The 23,023-nt window shown below is 38.9% G+C and overlaps 2 protein-coding genes across 8 annotated transcripts in view; one reads left to right on the forward strand and one right to left on the reverse strand.

Moving 5' to 3' along the window:
- Positions 1-23,023, forward strand: part of LOC119653272 (transmembrane protein KIAA1109) — an 89,085-nt gene that overhangs the window by 39,928 nt on the left and 26,134 nt on the right. For 4 of the 5 annotated variants that reach the window (XM_038057894.1, XM_038057896.1, XM_038057895.1 and 1 more), the window contains 22 exons: positions 5,398-5,536; positions 5,599-5,796; positions 5,851-6,022; positions 6,126-6,283; positions 11,440-11,591; positions 11,910-12,151; positions 12,214-12,427; positions 12,494-12,683; positions 12,739-13,029; positions 13,088-13,208; positions 13,278-13,371; positions 13,425-13,537; positions 13,643-13,782; positions 19,193-19,352; positions 19,426-19,887; positions 19,945-20,059; positions 20,224-20,345; positions 20,410-20,535; positions 20,598-20,736; positions 20,796-21,051; positions 21,117-21,256; positions 21,313-21,496. In XM_038057894.1, coding sequence (XP_037913822.1) covers positions 5,398-5,536; positions 5,599-5,796; positions 5,851-6,022; positions 6,126-6,283; positions 11,440-11,591; positions 11,910-12,151; positions 12,214-12,427; positions 12,494-12,683; positions 12,739-13,029; positions 13,088-13,208; positions 13,278-13,371; positions 13,425-13,537; positions 13,643-13,782; positions 19,193-19,352; positions 19,426-19,887; positions 19,945-20,059; positions 20,224-20,345; positions 20,410-20,535; positions 20,598-20,736; positions 20,796-21,051; positions 21,117-21,256; positions 21,313-21,496 — 3,928 coding nt within the window. The remainder of the gene's footprint in view (positions 1-5,397; positions 5,537-5,598; positions 5,797-5,850; positions 6,023-6,125; positions 6,284-11,439; positions 11,592-11,909; positions 12,152-12,213; positions 12,428-12,493; positions 12,684-12,738; positions 13,030-13,087; positions 13,209-13,277; positions 13,372-13,424; positions 13,538-13,642; positions 13,783-19,192; positions 19,353-19,425; positions 19,888-19,944; positions 20,060-20,223; positions 20,346-20,409; positions 20,536-20,597; positions 20,737-20,795; positions 21,052-21,116; positions 21,257-21,312; positions 21,497-23,023) is intronic. The other variant, XM_038057897.1, reaches the window with a different exon arrangement.
- On the reverse strand, positions 35-5,194 carry LOC119653273. Of its 3 annotated transcripts, none has more exons than XM_038057900.1 (7): positions 5,040-5,194; positions 4,947-4,982; positions 4,773-4,882; positions 572-621; positions 405-512; positions 251-348; positions 35-186 (listed from the first exon to the last, which is right to left on the reverse strand). In XM_038057900.1, the coding sequence occupies exons 1-7, from the start codon at positions 5,127-5,129 to the stop codon at positions 43-45; spliced, it is 636 nt and encodes a 211-aa protein (XP_037913828.1). In that variant the 5' UTR covers positions 5,130-5,194; the 3' UTR covers positions 35-42. The 3 variants fall into 3 exon arrangements, with proteins under 3 accessions (XP_037913828.1, XP_037913829.1, XP_037913827.1); XM_038057901.1 differs by having other exon boundaries at positions 251-327; positions 4,773-4,885; XM_038057899.1 differs by having other exon boundaries at positions 4,773-4,885.

Genomic DNA, 23,023 nt, shown 5'->3' on the forward strand with positions numbered 1-23,023 from the left:
TAGTTGACATTATTTCATGTCCAAGTACTGATAATCTGCTATCTAAGCTACTCTTTTAACTCTCACCAGAATTTGGTCGCTTTTGATTGCACTGCTTTCGGGTTCATTCGGGAATGAATCCTCAAGTAATTTTATGTATTGTCCATCTGTAGATGCATTCTTGTTTGCTTGTTTTGATGATGAAGTCTGAAAAGCAATATTATTTTAAATATTTTCGAAATCAAATAAATATTCAAGCACAGAAAAATACCTTCTTGAAATAAAACAAAGGTAGTATGCATTTGCGACTTTTGCTTGGATCCGCACCCTCTCGTTTCTTGCGTATCACTTTTGAGTTCAATTTTGTTTCTAGTGGTTTTGAACAAGAACATCTTCAACAATTACCACTTTTTAATATAATTTACCTGCTCGTTTTTGCGATTCCTTCCTTAAAGATGCTATGTCTTGATGGATTCTTTGAACGGGATCAACCGACTCGGATTTAATGAAGCCTTTGCGAGAAAGTTTATGACCTTTGCAGAATGGATTATAATTTAAGCGGTTGGTGTGCATGTGAAGAATTTGAACTTACGTTGCGGCTTAAAATGTTTTGTTTCTTCTGGCACATCATATGAGGCTTCACTGAAAAACAATTGGAAATAATAAGAAAAAAGATTTTGTATAACCTTGTTCCTTTTATATATTTCGGTATATCCTCAAACTTATATTCTGTACTTAAAAGACGAAATTATGAGGGTCATTTAAATATAGACGGGGACTCAGTTATCAAGCGTTGTTGGAGAGACGAAAGCTTTTAAATTTTTCCACGAATTTCGTCTGCGTACTCCTCCTGCCACCTAATTATTTCGGGCTCAGAAAAATCATTAAAAAAAATTCGGGGTTATACTTGACTGAGTGATTTTAGCGTATAATAACGCAGAGAGCACATGCATTAAGCATGTGCTTTTGTAATGTAATTCCGAAAATTTGGATAGTTAATGGAATATGGAATTTTATTGGACGGGCTAGCCTTTCTTATCGAACAGGAGCGACCGCTTCATTAGAGGCAGTTTGAAGCACACTTTGGAACAAAGGAGTTAGTTATCGGGTATGAAACGACAATGGACATAAACTACTATTTAGAAATGTGCGAAAATCTTTGACAATAACAGCTTTTTCAAAATCACTAGAACGCTCAAGGTCTTTTATGTATTTTTATTCTCGGAAGTCGAAATATGGGTACATACAATCTGGAACTGGGATGGGAGTCGGGAGAGTTTCGTCAGAAAAATCGTGAAATATTTGCTCTGTTTTGTAGGCGAAATGGCTTCAATCCAAATCCAAAGGTTACGACAACAGTTGCGATTTCTTTTTATAGGTACCCATCATAAGTGAATATAAATGTTTTGTATGTCGTCATTGCTTTCAGACCCGATTCGGGATAATCTAGACACTGAGCGAGCGATAATCGCCACATAGGCGATAGCTTTCCAAGTGCTGTTATTCACTACAAAAGGGTGGTTTGGCTGTCCTGCTATTAATGCCATATTGAATAGCTTTGGATAATACAGATGATGTTGGGTTTGGAAGTCCACTGAAATAATATCGTTTGATACATCAAATTTGAATTATATGAATATTGTGTCTCCCGTTGCAATCCTCTGTGGACGGAAATTAATTCTGAATTCGGGATCAGGTTGACAGTTAACAGTTTGACAGTTTGACAGTTTAATTTCGATAGGAGAACTGAACGCTATACTTTCAAAAATATATTGCCATGGAAATAGAAGTATATTCGGGGAGTTCTAACAATCAAATAAATAAATGAAACAATAATAATAATCGTTGGCGCAACAATCCATATTGGATCAGGGCCTTGAAGTGTGTTAGAGCACTTCATTCAAAACAGTAACGGTACACTACAGTAACACTGTTGGAGGCAATGTGGTCAGCATTGCCCTCGTCCGAGATTATTGCCCTCGTCCGAGATTATTGCCCTCGTCCGAGATTATTGCCCTGATTTGACTCAGGTACTCATTCACAGCAGAGTCGACTGGTATTCGACGTCAAATCACGATACAAATCCCACCAGTGAGATTTGAACCGCGACCTTCCGTACGACAGCCTTGCGCTCTAACCACTCAGCTATCCGGACACAAATGAAACAATGGACGTCGTTTTCTTTCACAGACTTTCGGCATTAAGAAAAAGGACAAGTCCTTCTTTTGAAATTCAAAGCAATAAGTATAACTGTGAATGAAAACAATGTCTGGTGTTTCATTTGTACATCACAATAAGTTGGCGGTGTTCTTATTAGAGTAGCATAAAAGTTTCTAGACCTCTATGTCAAAATGAATGAATGTAATGAATATATAGGGGAAAAACACCTACTAAGTTCTAGTTAATACTTAAGTAGAGAGGTAACGCAGCAAAAAGCACCATTGCTTACGAATCCCTAAGAGCAGGTACGAAAATGTTGAAGCTATTTGTATGAAAGTTTAATCTCTAAGAAAATCTAGAGATGTGCCGTTGCCTGGACACTTTTTTAAAGCTCCAGGTGTTGTCTTGAAAAGAATAACAGGAGGACACAAAACGGATACTTTTTCAATAAGATGTCCTCAATTGAAACGAAGCAATGGTGAATATCCGAATCCAAAGACGAGTAAATATTCAAAGGTTGTATTGGCTTGGTTACAGCAATGGCCATATCTTCAAATTCTGGGGATCTACAAGAAAACTGTGGAAAAGTAGATTTTCACAGGTGTACCAACGGCACTTTCCGAAGAAGTTAAAAGAAAGATTCGAATATTGGGCGACAACAAGCCAGTAACAGGCACGCGAAGTACAGCGACGAAATGGTTGATAATTGCCGGCTCATTTTATTAACCAAACGTGGGTGAAAAGTGTATAACTAACTTGTGAAGCCTTTACTAACATCTGTGATCGCTTGAAGTTCGGTCAGAAACTTCAAAACCATCACTTGGTTGACGATAGCGTCAGTGATCGAGCCTACTGGCTTGAATTGTGGTCCCGGTTAAAGGAGAGTGTAAGTACGGATCCTAGGTCCAAAGATAGGCAGTTGATTGAAAGAAACGATGATGAGTGGAACGCCATTTTGGCGGTGGATTTGGAAAATATATGCAAATTTGGGACAGCATGAAAAATTAAAGTAAATGCACTTATTATTTTCATATTATATAACCTAATATGTGCCCTTTATAATAAAATTATAAAATAGAGATTTTTTGTAAAAAAGGTCTATACAGTTTTGCCCTGTCCTCTATGTAAAAATATCTTACTAAAGTAAAGGGTGGCCCATTTAAAAATTGGAATTTCATTTTGGTATAAAAAAAAATACGACAAGTAATTTCGGTCAAATGACCTCCAAGGCTGACTTTGCCCTAGTGCAATTGGCCCACCCAGTTTTTGAGCACCTTTTCAATTGTTTCGTCACTACAAAAAGTGAGAAGCTAGGCTAGGAACATCTTATAAGAAAAATAGCTTCATTCGGACTTTCATTGGTAAGAAATGAAAAGCAACAAGCAGTCAAGCAGTCCATGTAAATTGAAATATCCTCATTTTAGAAAAGTTTAAAATGTACATAAAATACTATGTATATCTACATTTTAATTTGCGTTTCTCCCTAACGCTAAAGATTATTAAGATAGCCAAAAACGAATTAAGGTTTCTCAAAAATGGTGCGGGATAGGAAAAAATGGATTAAATAATTGCATTCAGCACCCCAAAATCATATTAGTGACAATTTTCTAATAAATTTGGTTTTGGTTGGCATATGTGGTTTTTTTATCTTTTTTGACATATTCAGTAATTTTTTGAAGATGTTGGGGGTCCTCAGTTTGCATCCACTTGATGGCATACCGGAGCACAGACAAGCTTATGGATGAAACCGTTAGTCGACTTTTTCAAAAACTGGAATGGAGGGTCCGTGGATCGCAAGAGAGGAAGTAAGTTGCTTCCCAAGTGGTCTGGTCCGTTTTCAAGTGTATGTGGATCCAGGACTCCCAATATCTTCAACAAAAAAATCACTTCGGCCTAGTTTAGGTCTGAACATACGGCGGATTTCACTTTATTATAATTCACACTCATGTCGTGTTTGCGATTATATATAAATGGCGCGATTACCACCTGTCACCACTTTCGGTCACACTGCTCCCAGGAGAAAAGTGAGGCAGCGTCTGATGATTTGCCTCTGTCCTGGACGAAACCGTCATTCAACTTTTTTTTTACATTCAGTAATGTTGAAAAGGCAGAGCAAATCTTTCCCAGAGGAACACCGTTGAATTGCAGTAACTTGAGCATGTAATAGGAATGATTTTGATAAAAAGTAAGATAATTCTATTTATTCACGCCCCACAAAGTGCAAACATCTTGTAAACTTATTGTTTTTTTTCAATGGGTCTTATAGAGGGTATGCACAAGGTCAAATTTGATGATGGTACTCCATCTGAAGTAGTACAATGCAGGGTAAACTTATATATAATTTGAATTTTTGATGTATTGTGACAAATTCCGCTCGAAAATTTTTGGGGGAACAAACACCATAATTTAACTTAGCAATGAATGAAATCGTAAATTTTCTCTCTACAATTAATTTTCATTTTTGTGAATGAATGAATTTCCGGAGGCACTTGCCCCCTTCTTTACTACATTAATTGTAGTAAGGTTTTATACACTAAAATGTAACTAAAAAAATCGGAAAATAAGACAATCAATGACTTAGTATATGTTTTGATAATTGATGTATCGACAATGAGTAAAAAATTTATATTTACCGTTTTTGGTTATGGTTTTCCACTATTGCGCTCTTCAATATGTCCAATTCGTTTGAAAATAAGTTGCTCAGAGCAAGGGACAATTCATCCTCAGTAAAGTCGACATCTAACTTCTCTAGACCAATAAGAACTTTTAATATTTTCAGGCAGGTAGTCATAAAAACTGGCGCTTACTTGAACATCTGGTTCATCGTATTTATCCTCAGCTCTCTGTACTTTGAAGAAGATATATTTGAAATTATGATTTATCAAGGGCAGTAGTATTACCTTTTCAACTTCTTCTGGATACTGTCCTACATGCATCCCATTGTTTATTTGTAAAGCCTGAAATAATGTCAGAAACAAAATATAATACATTTTCCCTGCCTATTTTTGAAGTTACGACTGACTTTAGGGGCACAGAAATTTGCAAGCCTACTTTAGTCTAGTAAGGCGGGATATGTTTTATTCTACTTACTTATATGAATCCATATTTTAAAACAAATAGGTGATATTCAATTGTTCAAACTATCCAATAAGGTGTGTTTAATAAGTTGCAAATGTTCCATATTAATCTAATGGTTACCATTCCTTGACTCTACGGGACACCATTGTAAATAATATTTTGTTTGACTCTTATTTTCAGAATGGTTGAAGCCTTAATTCCATCTTTGTCTAATATGCACCTACTTACTGCTGTTCATGTAATGCACTCGTTCTGTGATAGCAAAGTCAAAAACGATAATATACTTAAAAGGGATGAGAGTTTGAGCTACTGGTCACAGGTAAATTATATTTATTAAACTTTCTTATAAAATGTGTCGTTTCATAATAGAATTTACGATAGGTCCATTCGAATTCTAAACGATCTACGACTGAAAGAAATCTACAAGGTCCAGGCGATTCAGTATTGAGCGATGTTTATGAAGAGAGTATTTCCACGAAAACACAAGGTCTTATCATCGTTCCGAAAATTAGTGTTGCATTTTTACAGTCGTCCATTGTGGAAGAAGTCATCTCGATAGCAGCACTTGATAATATTCAAGTAAAATATACTACTTTGTTTAAATTCCATAAGCTTGATAGTGTTTTTTTTCAGGACTTGAGTTGCGTTTCACTTTTAGCTTTTCATATAGAAGGTGTATCAACAAAGTTTCATCTTGGCAAAACTACAAGAGCTTCAATTCATAATGTTTATATCCAACAAACGGTGCGGTCGAGTGGAAATCATAAGAAAGGTGGAATAATGCGCGGCACCAAGGCATTACTAGGTTTGTAATTAATAAAAAATCATCTTGACTAAATTCTCAATGTATAGGTAGTTGGGTCATTATTGCTTCTTGACAAATGTGACTTTCATTTTTGCATTTGCAGCGCATTTGTCATCCCAAACTCGACCTGATAATGTTCAAGGAGAACCAATTTTGATTGAAACATCGGAAAAGCAATTAGAAGAACTGGTTGTAACTCTGGACATTGGAAAAGCTCATGCGCAGTTGCGTCGACTGAAGAATGAGGGAAGCAGTGTTCAGGTTGGTAAAATTTTTCTAATGATTACAAGGTCACATGGTCCTGCATTTATCAAATTTTATAAGTATAAACTCTTATCACACAAATAATTGTGGATTTCATTATTGTGTCTATTTGCATTCGTCATTGATATGAATAGAAAAAGGTTTATTAGAATAGAAAGCTGTTACAAGTTTAAGAAAAGAACTAGGTTTTTTTCCTTATTCTGTAAATTTTTTTATATTCTTTAGTATAGTAATTAAAAAAATTGCCACAGATTTCAACTTATTACAAGTTATTAGGACACCTACGCGCCATCACTCTCGATTCTTTGCAATGTACTGTTACTTTCCTTTCGTTTATAAAAAGTACTGAATGCAATAGAAGTATGGTTTATTGCGTCATGCCTTGCTTAGTTGACGTGAGAATACTCGATGTTGAAAGGATCTTTTTGATATATAATTTCAGCTTTGAACCTTTAGCTGTTTTTATGATCACCAAACGTGCAGATTTTATGGAAGGAAATCTAAATTTCGTAACTTCTGCACACTACTCATATTGGCTATATTTGCTGCAAATGATGCGTTACCCAAAAAAAATCAATTAAATATCTCATGTGAAAATCCCTCAGGTGGATAAACTACCTAACTATGGGATGTTGACAGATCTCTTACATCGGTCGAACCAAGCCTAGGGAGGATTATGTTGAAGTTCATAGTCGAAACGTAGCTAATTTGAAGGGGTTCAACTACTGTGTTTGCTTAAAAAAGGTAGTTTTCGGGATTAAAAAAAACTATTAAATCGATTGTTTAGAAATTTTGGCAGTGCATTTTCGGATAAAGATGGTGGACATGATAAAATTTTGCAAACAACATATTCGACCCCCAGGAAACTATCCGCGATCTCCGGAAAATCCAAAAAATTTCCCCACTGCTGCAGTGACTGTGACTTCCACAGCGTGTGAAAGAAAAAAAATTATAAAGTTCGTTTAACTAGAAGCTATTATTTATACAATGACTCAGAATTGTGCCAAACAAAAAATGAAATAGAGGAGTTTAAGAGAAATAGAATTTTGCCCAAAAATTATTGGTTTTTTTATCGTCTATCCAGTCAAAAAACTGGAGGGTCATTGTATGGAGTAAGATATACCAAATACGCTGAAAAAAACCAAGTCGACCGGGCGATATTTTATCAAGTTAGAACTGCAGCAAATTTGAAAAATGTAGCTTTGGGAAAATGCGTTTAAAAATAAAAGTACTGATTTCATCGCTGTAAATCGATAAATATAATATAAACAATATACGAAAAAGTCCTCGCATTATTACCTACTTTTAGTTTCTTGTTTTTGTTTTAAATAAATCAATGTACGAACTTTAATTGATATTGAAACGAGTGAAATCAATCATAAAAGAATAATGAAAATGTATTTAGTTTCTTCCTCATTAACAATCAAGTCCCGTCTCATGCAAATTAATCTACAACGCTTGCAATGGACAGTTATAATCAGCGTTTATTCGAGAATTAGTTCCACTGAATAGTTAAAAATTGGATTATACTGCGCGTTGAAAGTACACTAATTGATTCTAGTTTCGGATTGGCGATTCACGACTGTTACCCGCAACGGTTGGAGACAGAAGAGACCGGCTTATTTCCATGCGGTCCTTTCTGTCCCAACCAACGGCATTTTCTTACCGCTAATTCTCCACTCCCATGGCGAGTTCTAAATGAGTGGCGAGTTCTAAAGTGAGTGGAGAGTTCCACGCCATCTACTCGTCCGCATCCGCAACATTCGAAATAAATTTCGAATGCTGCGGATCCTGCCGCGCCATATCACTCCGCTCCCAGACGAAACCTAGGGGGTTTCGGCGACCGATCCCGGAACTCCGTTCCCCGTTAATCCACAAAGCGGACACGACGCTGCTTTGGGGCGCACACGGGTTTCAGTCTGGACAAAGAGACCGCCTTTTTGTGTCCACCGATCTCGAGCTGGAAGAAATGTTCTCCCCTCTCGAGAACGCGGTACGGGCCCTCATATGGAAGCTGCAGCGGCTTCCGGCCGGCATCCGTCCTGACCAGAACGTGCGTGCATGTGTCCAGTTCCTTGGGCGAACAGGCAGGTGTGGGCGAGTGTCGAGTGGGTGGTGGCGCTTTGATGCGTCGGAGATTGTCCCTCAGCAGGCGCACCAACCCCGACTCCGTGAGACCCGATCTCTTGTCAAAGACCGGATCGCTTGGGAGTCTTGGGTTCACCCCGTATACCAGTTCCGCGGGGCTGGCAGCAAATTCCTCTCGGCGGGTTGTACGTAGGCCGAGTAGGACGAGACGCAAGACTTGAGTCCAGGACGGATCGTCGCGTGCCATAATGGCGGCTTTCAGCGTCCGGTGCCAACGTTCTAGCATCCCATTGGATTGCGGGTGGTATGCAGTAGTCCGCTGGCGTTTAAAACCCAGGAGTTTGCCTAACTCCGAGAAAAGGGTGGATTCAAATTGCATTCCCTGGTCAGTGATGACCACTGCAGGGACGCCAAAGCGCGGTATCCACTCTCGGCAGAGGGCTTCGGCACAAGATTGTGCCTTAATGTCTTTCAGAGGTATTGCCTCAGGTCACCGCGTGAACTTGTCGATGATTGTGAGGCAATACCTGTAACCGTGCGAGTCTCGCAAAGGCCCTATTATGTCGAGGTGTATCGTGTGGAAACGCTTGGTAGTGCGGGGAAATGAGCCCACTTCTTTCCTTACATGCCTGGAGACTTTACACTTCTGGCATGCGATGCCCTCTCTGGCCTAGGAATTGATATCCTTGTTCATGGAGGGCCAGAAGTATTTTCCGGTGACTAACTGATTTGTTGTCCTGATGCCGGGATGCGCCAAGTCGTGAACTGCGTGGAACACTTCCTTGCGAAATGTGGCCGGAATGTATGGCCGAGGTCCTTTTTCCGAGTCTTCGCAGCAGAGCGAGAGGTTTGAGCCGAAGATGGGCAACTCCCGAAATTTGTATTTGGGGTTGGATTTGAGGCTCTGAAGTGCTGCGTCATCCTCCTGCGCCTTGGCAATAGCCGATAAATCGAGTGAGGCGTCGCATGCTCGATCTGGATGAAGGTAGACTGTACACCTCGGGTTGTTCTTCCCATGATGTCGATATCGTCACCGTAGGCCAGTAGTTGGGTAGACTCGAAGAGGATGGTGCCTCTCGCATTTACATTGGCATCGCGAATCACTTTCTTCAGGTCAGGTTGAAGAGGACGCATGATAGGGCATCCCCTTGATCGATGTCGAATGGTCTCGAGAGTGATTCTGCTGCTTTTATCTGGCCTCGCACATTAGTCTGGGTCAGCCTAGTCAGTCTTATCAATTTCGTTGGGATACCGCATTCTCTTATGGCCGTGTAAAGTTTTACCCTGGCTATGCTATCATAGACGGCTTTAAAGTCGATGAAGAGATGGTGCAACTGGTGCCCATATTCCAACAGTTTTTCCATCGCTTGCCGCAGAGAGAAAATCTGATTTGTTGTTGAATTGCCTGGAGTGAAGCCTCTTTGGTATGGGCCAATGATGTTCTGGGCGTATGGGGCTATCCGGTCTAGCAAGATAGCGGAAAATATCTTATAGATGGTACTCAGCAACGTGATACCTCTATAATTGCTGCACTGTGTGATATCTCCCTTTTTATGTATGAGACAGATAATACCTCGTCGCCAGTCGTCAGGCATTGATTCGCTGTAACATATTTTGAGCATCAGTTGATGAACCACTTGGTGTCATTTGTCGCCTCCATATTTAACCAATTCGGCTGTAATTTCATCGGCTCTTGGCGAGTTATGGTTTTTCAACGGGTGGATTGAACGGATTGTTTCTTCTATGATTGGTAGTGGTAGCATTTGTCCGTCGTCTTCAGTTGGCGGAACCTCCAACTCGCCGATGTTCTGGTTGTTCAGTAGCTCATCAAACTACTCAACCCATCGCTATAATATGTCTATTCTGTCGGAAATCAGATTTCCTTCTTTGTCTCGGCAGGATGAGCATCGAGTTGTGTAAGGATTCATCTTGCTGACTTGGTAAAACTTGCGTGCCTGGTGCGGTTGTTCCCTGTAGTTTTCGAGTTCGCAGACCTTTTGGTTCTCCGTCCGATTTTCCGTCTGTGAAGTCGCTTTTCCGCGGGTGCCCGCGATCTTTGAGAATGCAACGTTACTCGGTATGCAGCATTCTTCTGTTCTGTTGCTAGCTTATATTCATCGTGAAACCGACCTTTCCGACTCTTTTTGCGGCTGGGACCAAGTATGTTTGCGGTCGTATTTATGATAACGTTCTCCAGCTGATTGTGAAGATCCTCTGCTGATGCTCCCTCTCCAGGATCTCAACCCATCACTCTAATATGTCCCTTCTGTCGGAAATCAGATGTCCCCCCTTTGTCTCGGCAGGATGAGCATTGAGGTGTGTAAGGCTTCGTCCTGCTGACTTATTGGTAAAACTTCCGCGACTGGTACGGTTGCACCCTGTACTTTTCTAGTTCACAAACTTGTTGGATTTCCCAGGCTTCCTTTTTCCGTCTGTGAAGGTGCTTCTCCACTCGACAGAGTTCGTGATAAGTCTCCGCGCATGTCCGCGTCCTTTGAGAATGCAACATTCCTTGGTATACGGCATTCTTCCGTTCCGTAGCTAGCTTACATTCATCGTCAGACCAGCCGTTCCGACTCTTTTTGCGGCTGGGGCCAAGTATTTTTGTGTCCGTATCAATGATAACGTTCTTCAAGTGGTTGTGAAGATCATTTTTTTGATGCTTCATCTCCAGGATCTTTGTTGACTGCGGTTATTGCGGTATCCATTTCCCTCTTATAGGTGTTGCGGTGGGCTGTGTGGTGGATGGCTTCAGTATTCACTCTCACCTGATTGCCAGAGGGGATTGTAGGTAGTGTCGTAATTCGGGCTCGAAGCACCATGCCAACGAGATAGTGATCCGAATCTATATTGGCCTCCTTATATGTTCCGACATTCATCAAAGCTGAGAGGTGACGGCGTTCAATCCGGACGTGGTCAATTTGGTTGAAAGTGGTCCCGTCTGGCTTATATTTCTAAACTTGCCTCGCAAACGCAGAATGCATAGCTCTTCGCTTATATTTTCAAAGCCGATAACACACCAAATAAATTAATATATTTCATTTTCTTCATTTTCTCAATTTCAGGATTCACAAACAATTATCACAGCAATTCCAGCTTACAAGAGTCAAGCAATGTTTGAGTGCATCAGATTGCCGGATGCAAGCGACAGTGAAAGCATGGGGAGTATAATGTTTGAATGCGGACTAGAAGGTGTGGGTGTTAAAATCATAAAAAGGTAAAGTTAGATTAATATTTTATGTCCTGGTGTGAGGGGGATTTATTTTAATTTTTTGGATCATATAATATAAAAAAGGAAATGAATTAGAAAGAAATTGTTGAACCTTTACACCTGAAATTTTTCTGGTTTCAAATACTTTAATGTTCAAGGGAATAAATGCGTACTGTGGCGTTTTTCAAAAGGGTTGTGTATTTGAAGCACTAGAAGTTTAGATAACCTTTGGTTCCCGTAGCAATATTGGGATGATCTCATTGAAAATTCGGGGAGTGCGGTTTTATGATGAATTTTATTTCAATACTTCTTTTTGTTTCATAGATCGCATTTTGAGAAATCAGAAAACACCAAAGATGAAATCGAGATCACCGGCGAAAGTAATATTCTTCATAACGTTAATGATATGTGCTCCCAAGCTTCCTCTAATGATGGAGTTGTATCGAAAGCTGAATCAGCTTGGCGACTGATTTCCAAGAAGCCACCGACACCCAAAACACCCAAAGAGAAATTTGCTCATGCTTTGGAACACATTATCATCGCTGACAGAGAACCAGCAAATAAAGGTACTAAAACTAGGGATCTTTATTTAGTGAAACTAGGAAAAACCTTATTTTTCTTTTGTTAGATCCGAAAGTGAAGGTGCCATTAAAATTGAATATGGGAGAAAGTGATGATGCTGACAAAGCTAAATTGAAGCGAAATACGAAATTCGAAAATCAAGGAGCGAATGTTAAGGAGACAGATAAAGTATCGTCATGTGTGTTTGATTTGAAATCAGTTTGGTTTAACTTCGCGGCGCCACCTTGCGTCCCAATAACTCGAAAAATAGATTTTACACGGTAATAACTTGAGCATTTCCACTATAATGTATTCCCATAACTTAAATTGTATAATCTTCCATGCAGATTGGATTGGAATTTATTAAGCACAGCATCGCCCGCTATAACTGCATGGATGAATCCATGTAATCGTTTCGCGATTAAGATAGCGGCTATGCTACGTGCTATGCATGTTAGACATACTGCAATTGCGGCTTGCTTGATGGCAGATGCTTTGGAAAATGATAAAATACAACGTAGACTTAAAACAAAAAAGGTAATTTCTTTTTATTCAAATGTGAAAAGTTATAAACTGCTGACTATCATCACAGAGCCGTTACCCAGGAAGTTATACTTTACTCTCAAAAACATTGCAAGAAGATCCCAGTTGCCAGTTATGCATTATCATGCAATTGCACGTTCTAGAAGAAGGCATCGATAAAATTGAATCTGTTTTGAAACGAGGTGATCTTCCGCATCTAAATACACTGCGGCAGGGCGTGATTGTATTGAGTCGACAGTGGAAGAATACATTATATAATCCAATACTCTTCGAACATCAATATAAAAATAAATTGATAAGACCACTGAATGTTACGTTTTCATTTCCTCAAACCGATGAAGTAAGTATTGAAGAATTAACTTGTCGATATTTTTGTAATACATTTCGACTTTTTCCAGGAAATTGATGATGCTGATTGTGATGGAGAACATGATGCGAATCCATTTAGTATCACCGTAGATTCTGCAGAGGAAAGTGAAAATACACTTCTGCTTGGCCAAATCCACTCCAAAGCTCGAGGTAGTGACTGCTTTTAAATTTATATTTATGTCCTCATTGCAAAGTCAATAATGAATACAAAAACTTTAGAAAACTACTTTCAAGCGGCTGGTTTGGAGCAACCTCGAATAGACAAGTATCATCTACCACCTGTCTCTCCAAATCTACATGGATCGCGTAGAAAGTATATATTCCGTTAAATAAAACAACTGATTTAGTTAATATGATTTTATTTAGCAAAACCCTTACAAAAGGCGCATCATATCCATCTTACACTACATCATCAAGGTCAAGTATACAAATGCTTCCGATAATATCAGGATTGGTGGAAAAGCAAAATCCCGAAATAGGTAACAAGAAAAAAAAATTAAAATACGTGTCCGCCCTTTTGAATGCATGCGTTGGCTCTTATAATATAATTGGTTAATTGCTTATTTAAATTTATCTTTTATTAGAATATGGCACACTTCTCGAAGGGTCGGCAAGTTCAACAAATTCAGTTGATAAATGTGGAACACCAGCAAATCAGAAAGAGGACTTATATTTTTGGATGGCGAAACAACAAGAAAATAAGCCAAAACCGCCACAAGAAAAGGTAAGCTTTGTTAGGTTGTATGTCGTATTTAGGCCAAAGGGCATCTGAAAGAAAGTTTGTTTTTTATTTATTATTGATTGAAGTTTTAGCTCAATTCTACTGCTATTATATTAAATACTGTGCAAAATACTGTTGCAATTTTTTTCGATAGAAGTCTCAAGAATCATCCCCAAGTCGAAACTCGCAATAATTTTTTTTTCTGAAGGCCAGTCGTGAAATTTCATACAAGTCACTATTAACAAGACACAAAACAGCATATTTTTCATATGAATTGTATTTGTGGCACGACGTTTTTTCGGATTGAGATTGTTCGTCCATTCATTGTTCGATTTGTTTGATTTTTTTTTTGTTTTATCCTCTAAATCTAACAAGTTTTTACATAGTTGCAAACATCTTCTGAAATTTTGAACTCGTTTATCTCGAAAAAACAATTTTCAAAACTTCTCATTTTTCTCAGGAACTGCTTGATCGATTTTGACAATTTTCTTATCATTGATCGCAATATTCGTCATTATGACCCGAACTATAATTTCCGAGATTCGTTGATATTAAATCCCCTTTTATGGAATTTAAGTATAAAAATTTAGGGCAACTTTGGAATCTAAAAGTTGCCAAAATTCTATTTTTCAATCGATTCCGTTAATTAGTTCGTTAGTTCGGGCCATAGCTATATATGTTTTAAACAAAATTTCTTGTTTGGGTTCACGGTTTGATCAAAAACGCAGGAGAATTTGGAGAAAATCTCAGAAAAAAGGGCTGTGTAACAGCAATGGGATACAGTACAATACAATAACATGTAATTAACTTGAGGGAATAGGAGTATCAGACGATCATCCTAAGTGGCCGACAACGACCTAGACGGAAGAGCTATCCCAGAAATGTAAAAAGATGGCGAAATTGACCGTGAAGTTCCGCCCGAAAAGACTGAAGCTCCATCAAAGTGCTCGGTCGACACGTTCTTGCACGCCTCTGTGCTAATCAGGCTCGTGAATGTGGTGGAGGGGGGTCCTTTGAGCGCTTTGATCCATCACGTGTCATTATTACAAAATTAACGTGTTTTTTCTGATGCGTGGGTCCGCACCGGATTTCAAAAAGACAATAAACGAAGGAATACGCCACGGCCTAACGAATAAAAACCAGAACGCGAGCTAAAATTGAAAAATAAAAAAACGGGTGGACCGCGCGTGTGGAGCCGTAAGTCTCTGGACCCGAGTGCCGCGATCGAAAGGGAAGATCCACGACGGATCACAATCCCGATTATTGTTTTTTCTGCCTCAGTTGATTGAGGGGCGGCCCCTGAGGTTTCCTCCCTTCCTTGACATCCTCAGGCCACTATTTCAGAGGATGTCCCTTTTAAAGGTTTTGCGGAATCAAGGAGGAAAAGAGAGAGAGTAAGTCCTCAAATCAATCAAAATTATTTAGGAAAGTTCATTGTATATTGCTCACTTCAATAGAAAAAAAAAATATAAAAAAGAAGAAAAACTGAAAATATATATACTAACGAAAAGTAACCAAATGAAATAAAAAAAATAAATAGAATACTTTTTGAGTTCACGGTGGTTTCTATGCTGCGCACTGGGATTTTCTCAAGATCGGGCTGCGAAAACGACACTTTTGGTTTGCATATCACCGGAATAATTACAACCCCAGAATGTCCACCGATTACCGGAATAACAACGGTATTCACATCAACTTAACATGGATCCGAAATGAATTTTCGAGCAAGGATAATATCCAAAATTGAAACACCGGAGAGACGACGAGGATAGTTCTTTCCTTTGGATTTTAGAACTTTTGCGGCAATTGATACACACGAGTTCACTATGATTGTAATAATCACGAATGAAGTGTTTGGACAATTGTCCGCAATGGCAGAAGTCAAATTGAGAACGATATCAACATTGGTGATGAACCAATCACTTCGAGTCCTTTCTGGTTTACGTGGCACGCCCGCTGGGATAACAACTCCATCAGCGCCTTTTTACCCTTCTGTTTCTGTCGATGTTGGAAAAAAATCCTCTTCCAGACTCCAGATAGGGGCTGCTCCTTACCGCCAGATGCTCCGGTTTCTTTAAAGGCAAGAACGATCTCCTTCTTCTCCACCCGCCAGTCCAACTGCTTTTTTCGTCTCAATCCAAACTTCTGCTCTTGTCACCCGCCAGTCCAGCTGTTTTCTGCGTCTCAATCCAAACTTCTCCCCTTGTTACCCGCCAGTTCAGCTGTTCTTCTTCGTCCCAATCCCAAACTTCTCCACTTGTCATCCGCCAGACCAGCTATTCCCTCCAAGAACCGCTCCCCATGCCGCTACGTTCGCCTTGAACTCTGTTGATTTCATGTTGCAGCAGCATGCGCGTGCGCCTACGGATGAACATTAGGGTGATTGTACATTATGAAATGCATTATTTGAGCAAATTAATTCAGAAAGGGACGAATGAGATTCCGCTCCCGTCGCAAAGCCGCGGTCACTACAAACAACAACAATGGAATATATTTGTTCATTCTAAATTTCATTCTTTATCTTCAATTTCTCCTATCTATCTATCTAGACGATGAAATCTGCGCACGGTTGTTGGCAACCAACAGAGCCTATTTCAGTTTTTAAAAACTGTTCCGCTCGAAACGTTTCACCATAGGGTCAAAGCTTTTACTGTACAATGATCTTGCCAGTCCTCATGTATTCCTTGGAGACTTCGGTTCTTAACAAGAAAAATTTCGAACTCTTGGTCACGTTCGTAAAAAGAATCCTCCGAAGAATTTTTGGCCCCCTAAATGAGGATGGACGATTTCGTTGCCTACATAACGACGTAATCTATGAGCAGTACCATGGCCGTCAGGAGTTCGGGGGGTTGAAAGTGATCATTTCTTTAAGGGGGTCATCCCGTGTGTCGGATTTGCGGAATCGAATTTTTTTACGGCATCAATTGTATCTAGATATAGGGTAGAATATATGGGTAAAGTGATTTTTTTGATATTCGGAGTCATTCCGAAATTATAGTGTTAAACACATGATAAGTCACATGGTAGATTTATGTCGATCGCCGTAATAAACCTCGTATTTATTGATCCGAATGGCGTTCGAATGATTTCGCTAAAAGGACAAGAATTGAAGCCAAGGCTGTACTTGTGTTTCTTCAAGAAACCTAAGGTTTATGGACTAGGTATAGCAGATTAATGGTCAGTTAAGATTTTATGGCTAAAAATCACATTCTACTTTTTAAATGCGTTTTTCTCGAAACCGCATGTTGAAAATCGGCGGCCTCTATAGCTAAAAATCTATCCAACCAAATTCTTTGAAATTTTCACGACTTATTCAGAACATATTTCTACGGTCCGCAAACTAGGGTAATTGCGATTCATTCAGTAGTTTTTTTTATTCATTGAAGAAGCCATAAAAAAACGCCAAAATTCAAAAAAAAGTTTAACAAGGCACCAAAAATTTAGTTTTTAATATTTTTTAATAATCCTAGTTTGCAGACTGTAGTTAAGTCTGTACGTTAAAATGCCGTTTACTTTTTTAATCTAAAATGATCGCAGCGCCGTCTAGCGTGGCAGCAGAAACACACCTTTTTTTTGGAGATGGGTGTATAAATTGCTCTGTATTTCAATAACGAACTACGTGATCGGGTTGGAAAAATTACTACGCACGCTCAAGATATTAATAAATCTATGGTGAAAAATTCGTATTTGCATCTTTCTCCAGTTCTTCACAAAAAATTTCTAAAAAAAATCCAAAAAAAACGGCCTTCACACGGGTTGACCCCTTAATGGACCCATTCTCAGAAACTACTTAACCGAAAAATGTGAAAAATCAGGAGGCTGCCACTGTATGGTGCCTAAGCTTCGAAATACTCTCCACACTGATATCTGTTCAAATAAAGTTAATAATAGTACATTACTATGATTTTTGGTAATTGGCAAGAAAACCCCCTAAAAGTCCATCCTAGAATCACGCAGCAATATAGGCTAAAGCATAGAGCATGATCGTGCCAAATTTGGTGAAAATCCCACTGTTACTAACAAAGTTATAATAGGTCAAAACTGTCGCTTCTGTGCAAATTCAAGACTTTTTGTCAATATCACTTGAAAGTGGATATTTTCACATAATATGTGCATATATTACGTGCTGCATACTAATGGGACAAATGTACACTCTAATCTCTTTATAAAAGAAATACACAAAACCTTTCGTACCTGAAGCGTCTAGCTTCCGGTTTCTCGACTTGTTTTTATTGGAACTACTATATCTAAATCAATTTGCTTCACATCGAGACCTCGTTTTCTCCCATTTAATACGTAAAATTCGTTAATGAAGTCATTTTCCATAATTAGGCCCATCATTTTTACGTGTGATTCGAAAGCTTAGATAATGGGGCAATTTTTGTCAACTTCGCAGGCTTGTAGTACTATAACTAGGCAACGGTAAAAGATTGAGGGGCCATTCCATGGGACAATTTTCTTCAAACGAGTGGTGTCATCCACCATTAAAACTTCTACCACCGTAAACATGACACCCCGTTGAATCTCCGAAGCTTTCTCTCGACGATTCGAAATTGTTTATTGATGACGATAAAAATTTTGCGTTACGGTGTACGTGCCTATGAAATCATTTCCGAATGAATTTAGATTTGAATTCATTTTTAAAACTATTTCTTGACATCCGAATTCGAAGTTCTGAACCGAAGGTGGATTAAGGTTTTTTTCTGAAAAATGCATTCGCTTAGCTTCTTCTCTAAAAAAAAATTTAGATTGAGTTTTAGATTGGAAAGATTTCAGTGTTTGCAACGAGATAGTCATTATTCGAACAGCAAATAAAAATGACTTTTTGGCAATATCACGTGGACCTTTTTTCTCTAGCCTTCACGCTGCCGTTGCGTCCGGATAGCTGAGTGGTTAGAGCAGAAGGCTGTCATACGGAAGATCGCTGTGATCAGCTGTGAATGAGTACCTGAGTCAAATCAGGGTAATAATCTCGGGCGACCGCAATGCTGACCACATTGCATCCTACAGTATACTGTAATGTACCGTTTCGGTTTTGAATGAAGTGCTCTAACACACTTCAAGGCCCTGATCCAATATGGATTGTTGCGCCAACGATTATTATTATTAAATAAAAAAAATATCGCTTACGTCTCCCAACATACCAAAACCAAAATAGATTCAGCTGACTTTAAAGCCGCATTATCATAACTATTGTTTTTAACCTATTTCGTGCGGCCGTCGCAACCATTTGCGAGCAATGAAATACAAAGCAAACCGTGCGAAAATTGTTAAAACTAGACCAAAGATAGTGTAATATAGTTTTCGCTTTCAAATATGTATGAATGGATACATACTGTAATGGTATAATGTCGTTAAATCCAGTTTGAGCTGATCTTCAAAATAGTATCAATTATTTTTGTTTAATTAATAGGATCCATTAAGAGCAACTACGCAAAGAATGATGGGAGATCCGTCACGTCATGTTCTCCAGGATTCAATTCGATTGTTGGACGCACACTTGATATTTGAGCCAATACTAACATATTTGGGTGTCATGCCGCAACAAATGATCAATAAATTCTCTAATGCAGGTAAAACGAAGTCATGCAACTCGGATACATTGATAGTCCCTACAATTTTACGCTCTAAACAATGCATTTTCAGATATATCATCTCTGGAGAATTTCGGAACAAATTTGTCCCTTGTCGGAACATTTGATTCAATCCGCGTGGATATTGTTGTGAGTGAGGCGGGAGATAAGTCACAAAAGAGCAAATTAAAGAAACCCAATGAAAAATCGGAGTTGAATAATGAACCTTCTGCATTCCTTTGTGAAAAAGTTGGAATAGAATTGGAAGTATTGAAGAAAACCGATAAGATGGTTGATGAAGCCAAACAGAATGTCATCTATATATCTCGGCGACAGTTGAAAAAACATACAAGTACAGTAGTAAATTTCAGCTTGAATATTCGCTTTATATCGCAACAAGTTAATATGCCATTATTGAGATTATTACATCAAATATCGAACATGTATCAGAATGTAAAAGAGGCTCAAAGCGAGCTGAAAGAACAACCAGATCCGAGCAAGAAGCCTTCAAATAGTAAAGATGAAGGAAGTATCGGTAAGATTAATCTACCTCTTGCTAAATGGAAATGTATTGAAAAACTTTGATTTGCAGCTTCTGAAACGATTGATCACTTCAATTCGATCGGTGAACGATTTGTTTCTCAACACTTTTTCGATGAGAAATATGATAAAATTGCAGAGGTTATGCCATTTTCAACATCTACGAAGTAAGTAACATAATTTTATTTATGAGAACAAGAAATTCGTTTTAAAAGGAAAACGCAGAATAGTCTGAATTTCTTCGAGAAACTTCTTTTCTTTGAAATTTTTAATCAGATTTTCATCAATTGAGAGCTGTGTCTTTACACAATTCTGTATTTATTTATTGTAGGGGAAAACCGTCGGGATCATCAGTATTTCCATTACTCAATCCATCTCCCAATGCGAAAAACAGACCACAGTCATTTGCTCAGAAATTGAGATCGACCGGCAAATCAGTTAAAGGAAAATTAGGTAATGAAAATTTAGGTCTTAGAGATTGAGTAATTATCTCATTGAGAATTTTATTTCGGTATAGGTTACACAAACCTGAATGAAGCGTCTCCTCTAAAAGAAAGTCCAACAACAACGGTTCAAAGTAATTTTAAAGCATCTTTGGAATCGAAAACTTCCATTAATGGATGTAACAATAGTTTGTATGGAGGTTAATATCTGCGAATGAGTTTTCACCACACATGTATGGCTAATTTTTTAAATGTATTTTAGATTTTGGAATCCCAACAAAGAAAAATTCCTACTCTCAGACTGGTTCCATTCCGGTGCCACCGACTCCGAATTGCTGGAAAACCATCTACCATTTACTGGAATTGTATGGAACAATGCCGGAAACAAAGACCATACAGAGGTATTAGAAAGTCCTAACAATCCAGTGCACAATAAATTATTTTGCAAATGTGTCTTTAGATTTTCATTACCTACGGAACAGAATGAAGTTCCCAAGCTTCCCAAGAAACCTACAGGAAAAGATGATGAGGAAGTTTCTGCTCCCACTCCAATGCTTCCACAACTAAAGGAACCTGGTAAAATGTTCAATGATGCTTCAAGCAATATCTTTCATAATTATGCTGTTGGCTTTATTTCAGAGCGGACTCGTTTGATTGTATTTGGTGTCGCGAAAATTCACAAAACTCGATTGTTGGCAACCCTCAGTGGATTGAAAGTTTGTTTGCTCTATGCATATAAAATTGAGTAAATTCAGTAATGGTTTTCTTTATATCTCCGCAGTTGGAAGCCGAGATAACAACACTGAACAGTAGCGTGACATGGCGGAAGAAAGCGCGACCTGTAGCTTTGGAATGTTCACTTACTGGACAAGTGGGTCGAACAATGATTGTCCTTTTGGAAGGAGTGGCTCCAAGTCAACAGTATAAACGATTCAAGCTTTCTATAATTCTTAGTATATAATCTTTCTTAATACCAGGACTGTTGTGAAAATTACAATTGGTAAAAGTCAAACGTTATACTCGAGTGTAACAAAGAGAGGCAAAGACAAAAATAGTGGATTGCTTTCTATTGGACCTGTAACAATTGATATCCCTCAACACCCTGTGGTGTTGCACGGTATGATGACCCGCAGTTCGAAACAACTTTCGTCCACTTTACAGGTAAGTACCAGACCAACTTAATTGAATTGAACTTCCTATGTCTGTAGCAAAGGATTTAAATCTTTTTTTATTAAATAAGTTTCTATTAGGTTCATATTAAAAGCAAATCAGGTTTTCTGCGTATGAAGGGACAGGCAGAGAGTACGTTGGAGAAAAGTAAAAATAAGTTCGAGCCTCGTGGAAATAACGAGGGAAATAGTTTAGGATAATCTCGAAATAATAGAATGGAGCTCATATCGGAATATTGGGGAAACTCTTTTTGACAACTCGAATTCGGTAATTCGGGTACCCTTGTCTTGGTAGTGCATAGCATCGCAGGTTGGATTTATGCCAGGTCTTACAGTCCACAGACAGATCTAACTCAAGGCTTCCTCCATGATTTTACTCATAACGGATGGAAATATTCCTGACAACAATATTATCAAGTCGTCGGCATACGCGACTACCTGCACCCCGCTCCTGGACAATATATCACTATCATTACAGTGTGGTACGCATCGGAAAGAAATTTATATGCGGAGAAGCTGAGGAAGTGCGTATGTACTAGCCTCACAAGAAGATACAGGAGCCTTGTGACTTTTTCAGAAAGGATGGGCTCTTACGTTCTGCTTCAGCTGAGTCCCGTAGATTTGCTGGTGCTTTAAATGTTCTGACAATAGTCCAGCCAGGACCGCTTGCTGACAGTCATGATGGCTGACTTGTACCTCTCCAGTCCTTGTATGGCAACCCGTATTTGTACCTATAGGAGATTTTGAAGTGTGGTCAACTTTTTTTCTATTCATTAGCGGCATTGACTGGATCCAAATCGTGGTGCGATTTCGCGAAATGGAACACTTTCACATTTGCATTTCTGACTCTGAACTGGACTTTATAGTTCGCTTTTTCCAGTATCTCCAGGCGCTCTCCATTTATGCTTAGGTTAGAGGATCCAGATAGCCAATGGCAGTGGCACTTTTATCGTAACTTGACGTCGGATATGAGTCGACTAAGCTGTAAATGAGTACCTGAGTCAAATCAAGGCAATAATCACAGGCGAGCGCAATGCTGACCATATTGCCTCCTACAGTGTATCGTCTTGAATGAAGTGCTTTAACATACTTCAAGGCTCTGATCGAATTTTATTATCGCACCATCGAGTATTACTGCGATTCACTTCCTAGATAATCACCCAGTCGTCCATGGGGTACTGGGGGATTTGAAGATGCAATGATTGGACGAGCTTGTCTTTATCTATGCGAATTTTTAGCAACCATATGCAAGGGATCGGCTTTCTAGGAATCTCGTTCTTCTGTTGCTTTTTTCCTGTTTACAGAGGTTGTTTGGCGTTCGAGCCCGTGCACATCTTGCTCCTTTTGTTTTGCTTTTCGATCTCATCCTGAGATCAAATGTGTTTGAAGGTGGTAGGCTATGATCTCATTCAGAGCTCAAATGTGATGGAAGGTTCGTCTTCTGCTGGTTTCCCAGTCGTTTGTTATTGTATTCTTCCATTATCGTCCGGTATCTAGCGAGGTTCTTTTCACTCCGCTT

This window comes from Hermetia illucens, chromosome 3 (assembly GCF_905115235.1).
Source record: "Hermetia illucens chromosome 3, iHerIll2.2.curated.20191125, whole genome shotgun sequence".
NCBI classification, from domain to species: domain Eukaryota; kingdom Metazoa; phylum Arthropoda; class Insecta; order Diptera; family Stratiomyidae; genus Hermetia; species Hermetia illucens.

What these genes read in the sequence shown, in the direction of transcription:
- LOC119653273 (XM_038057899.1), bottom strand. Translation starts at nt 5,129, where the DNA reads ATGTATTATATTTTGTTTCTGACATTATTTCAGGCTTTACAAATAAAC. An exon ending in AAAACATTTTAAGCCGCAAC is followed by an intron (nt 513 to 571) that starts GTAAGTTCAAAT and finishes CATTCTGCAAAG; the next exon opens with GTCATAAACTTTCTCGCAAA. An exon ending in CTTTGTTTTATTTCAAGAAG is followed by an intron (nt 187 to 250) that starts GTATTTTTCTGT and finishes ATTGCTTTTCAG; the next exon opens with ACTTCATCATCAAAACAAGC.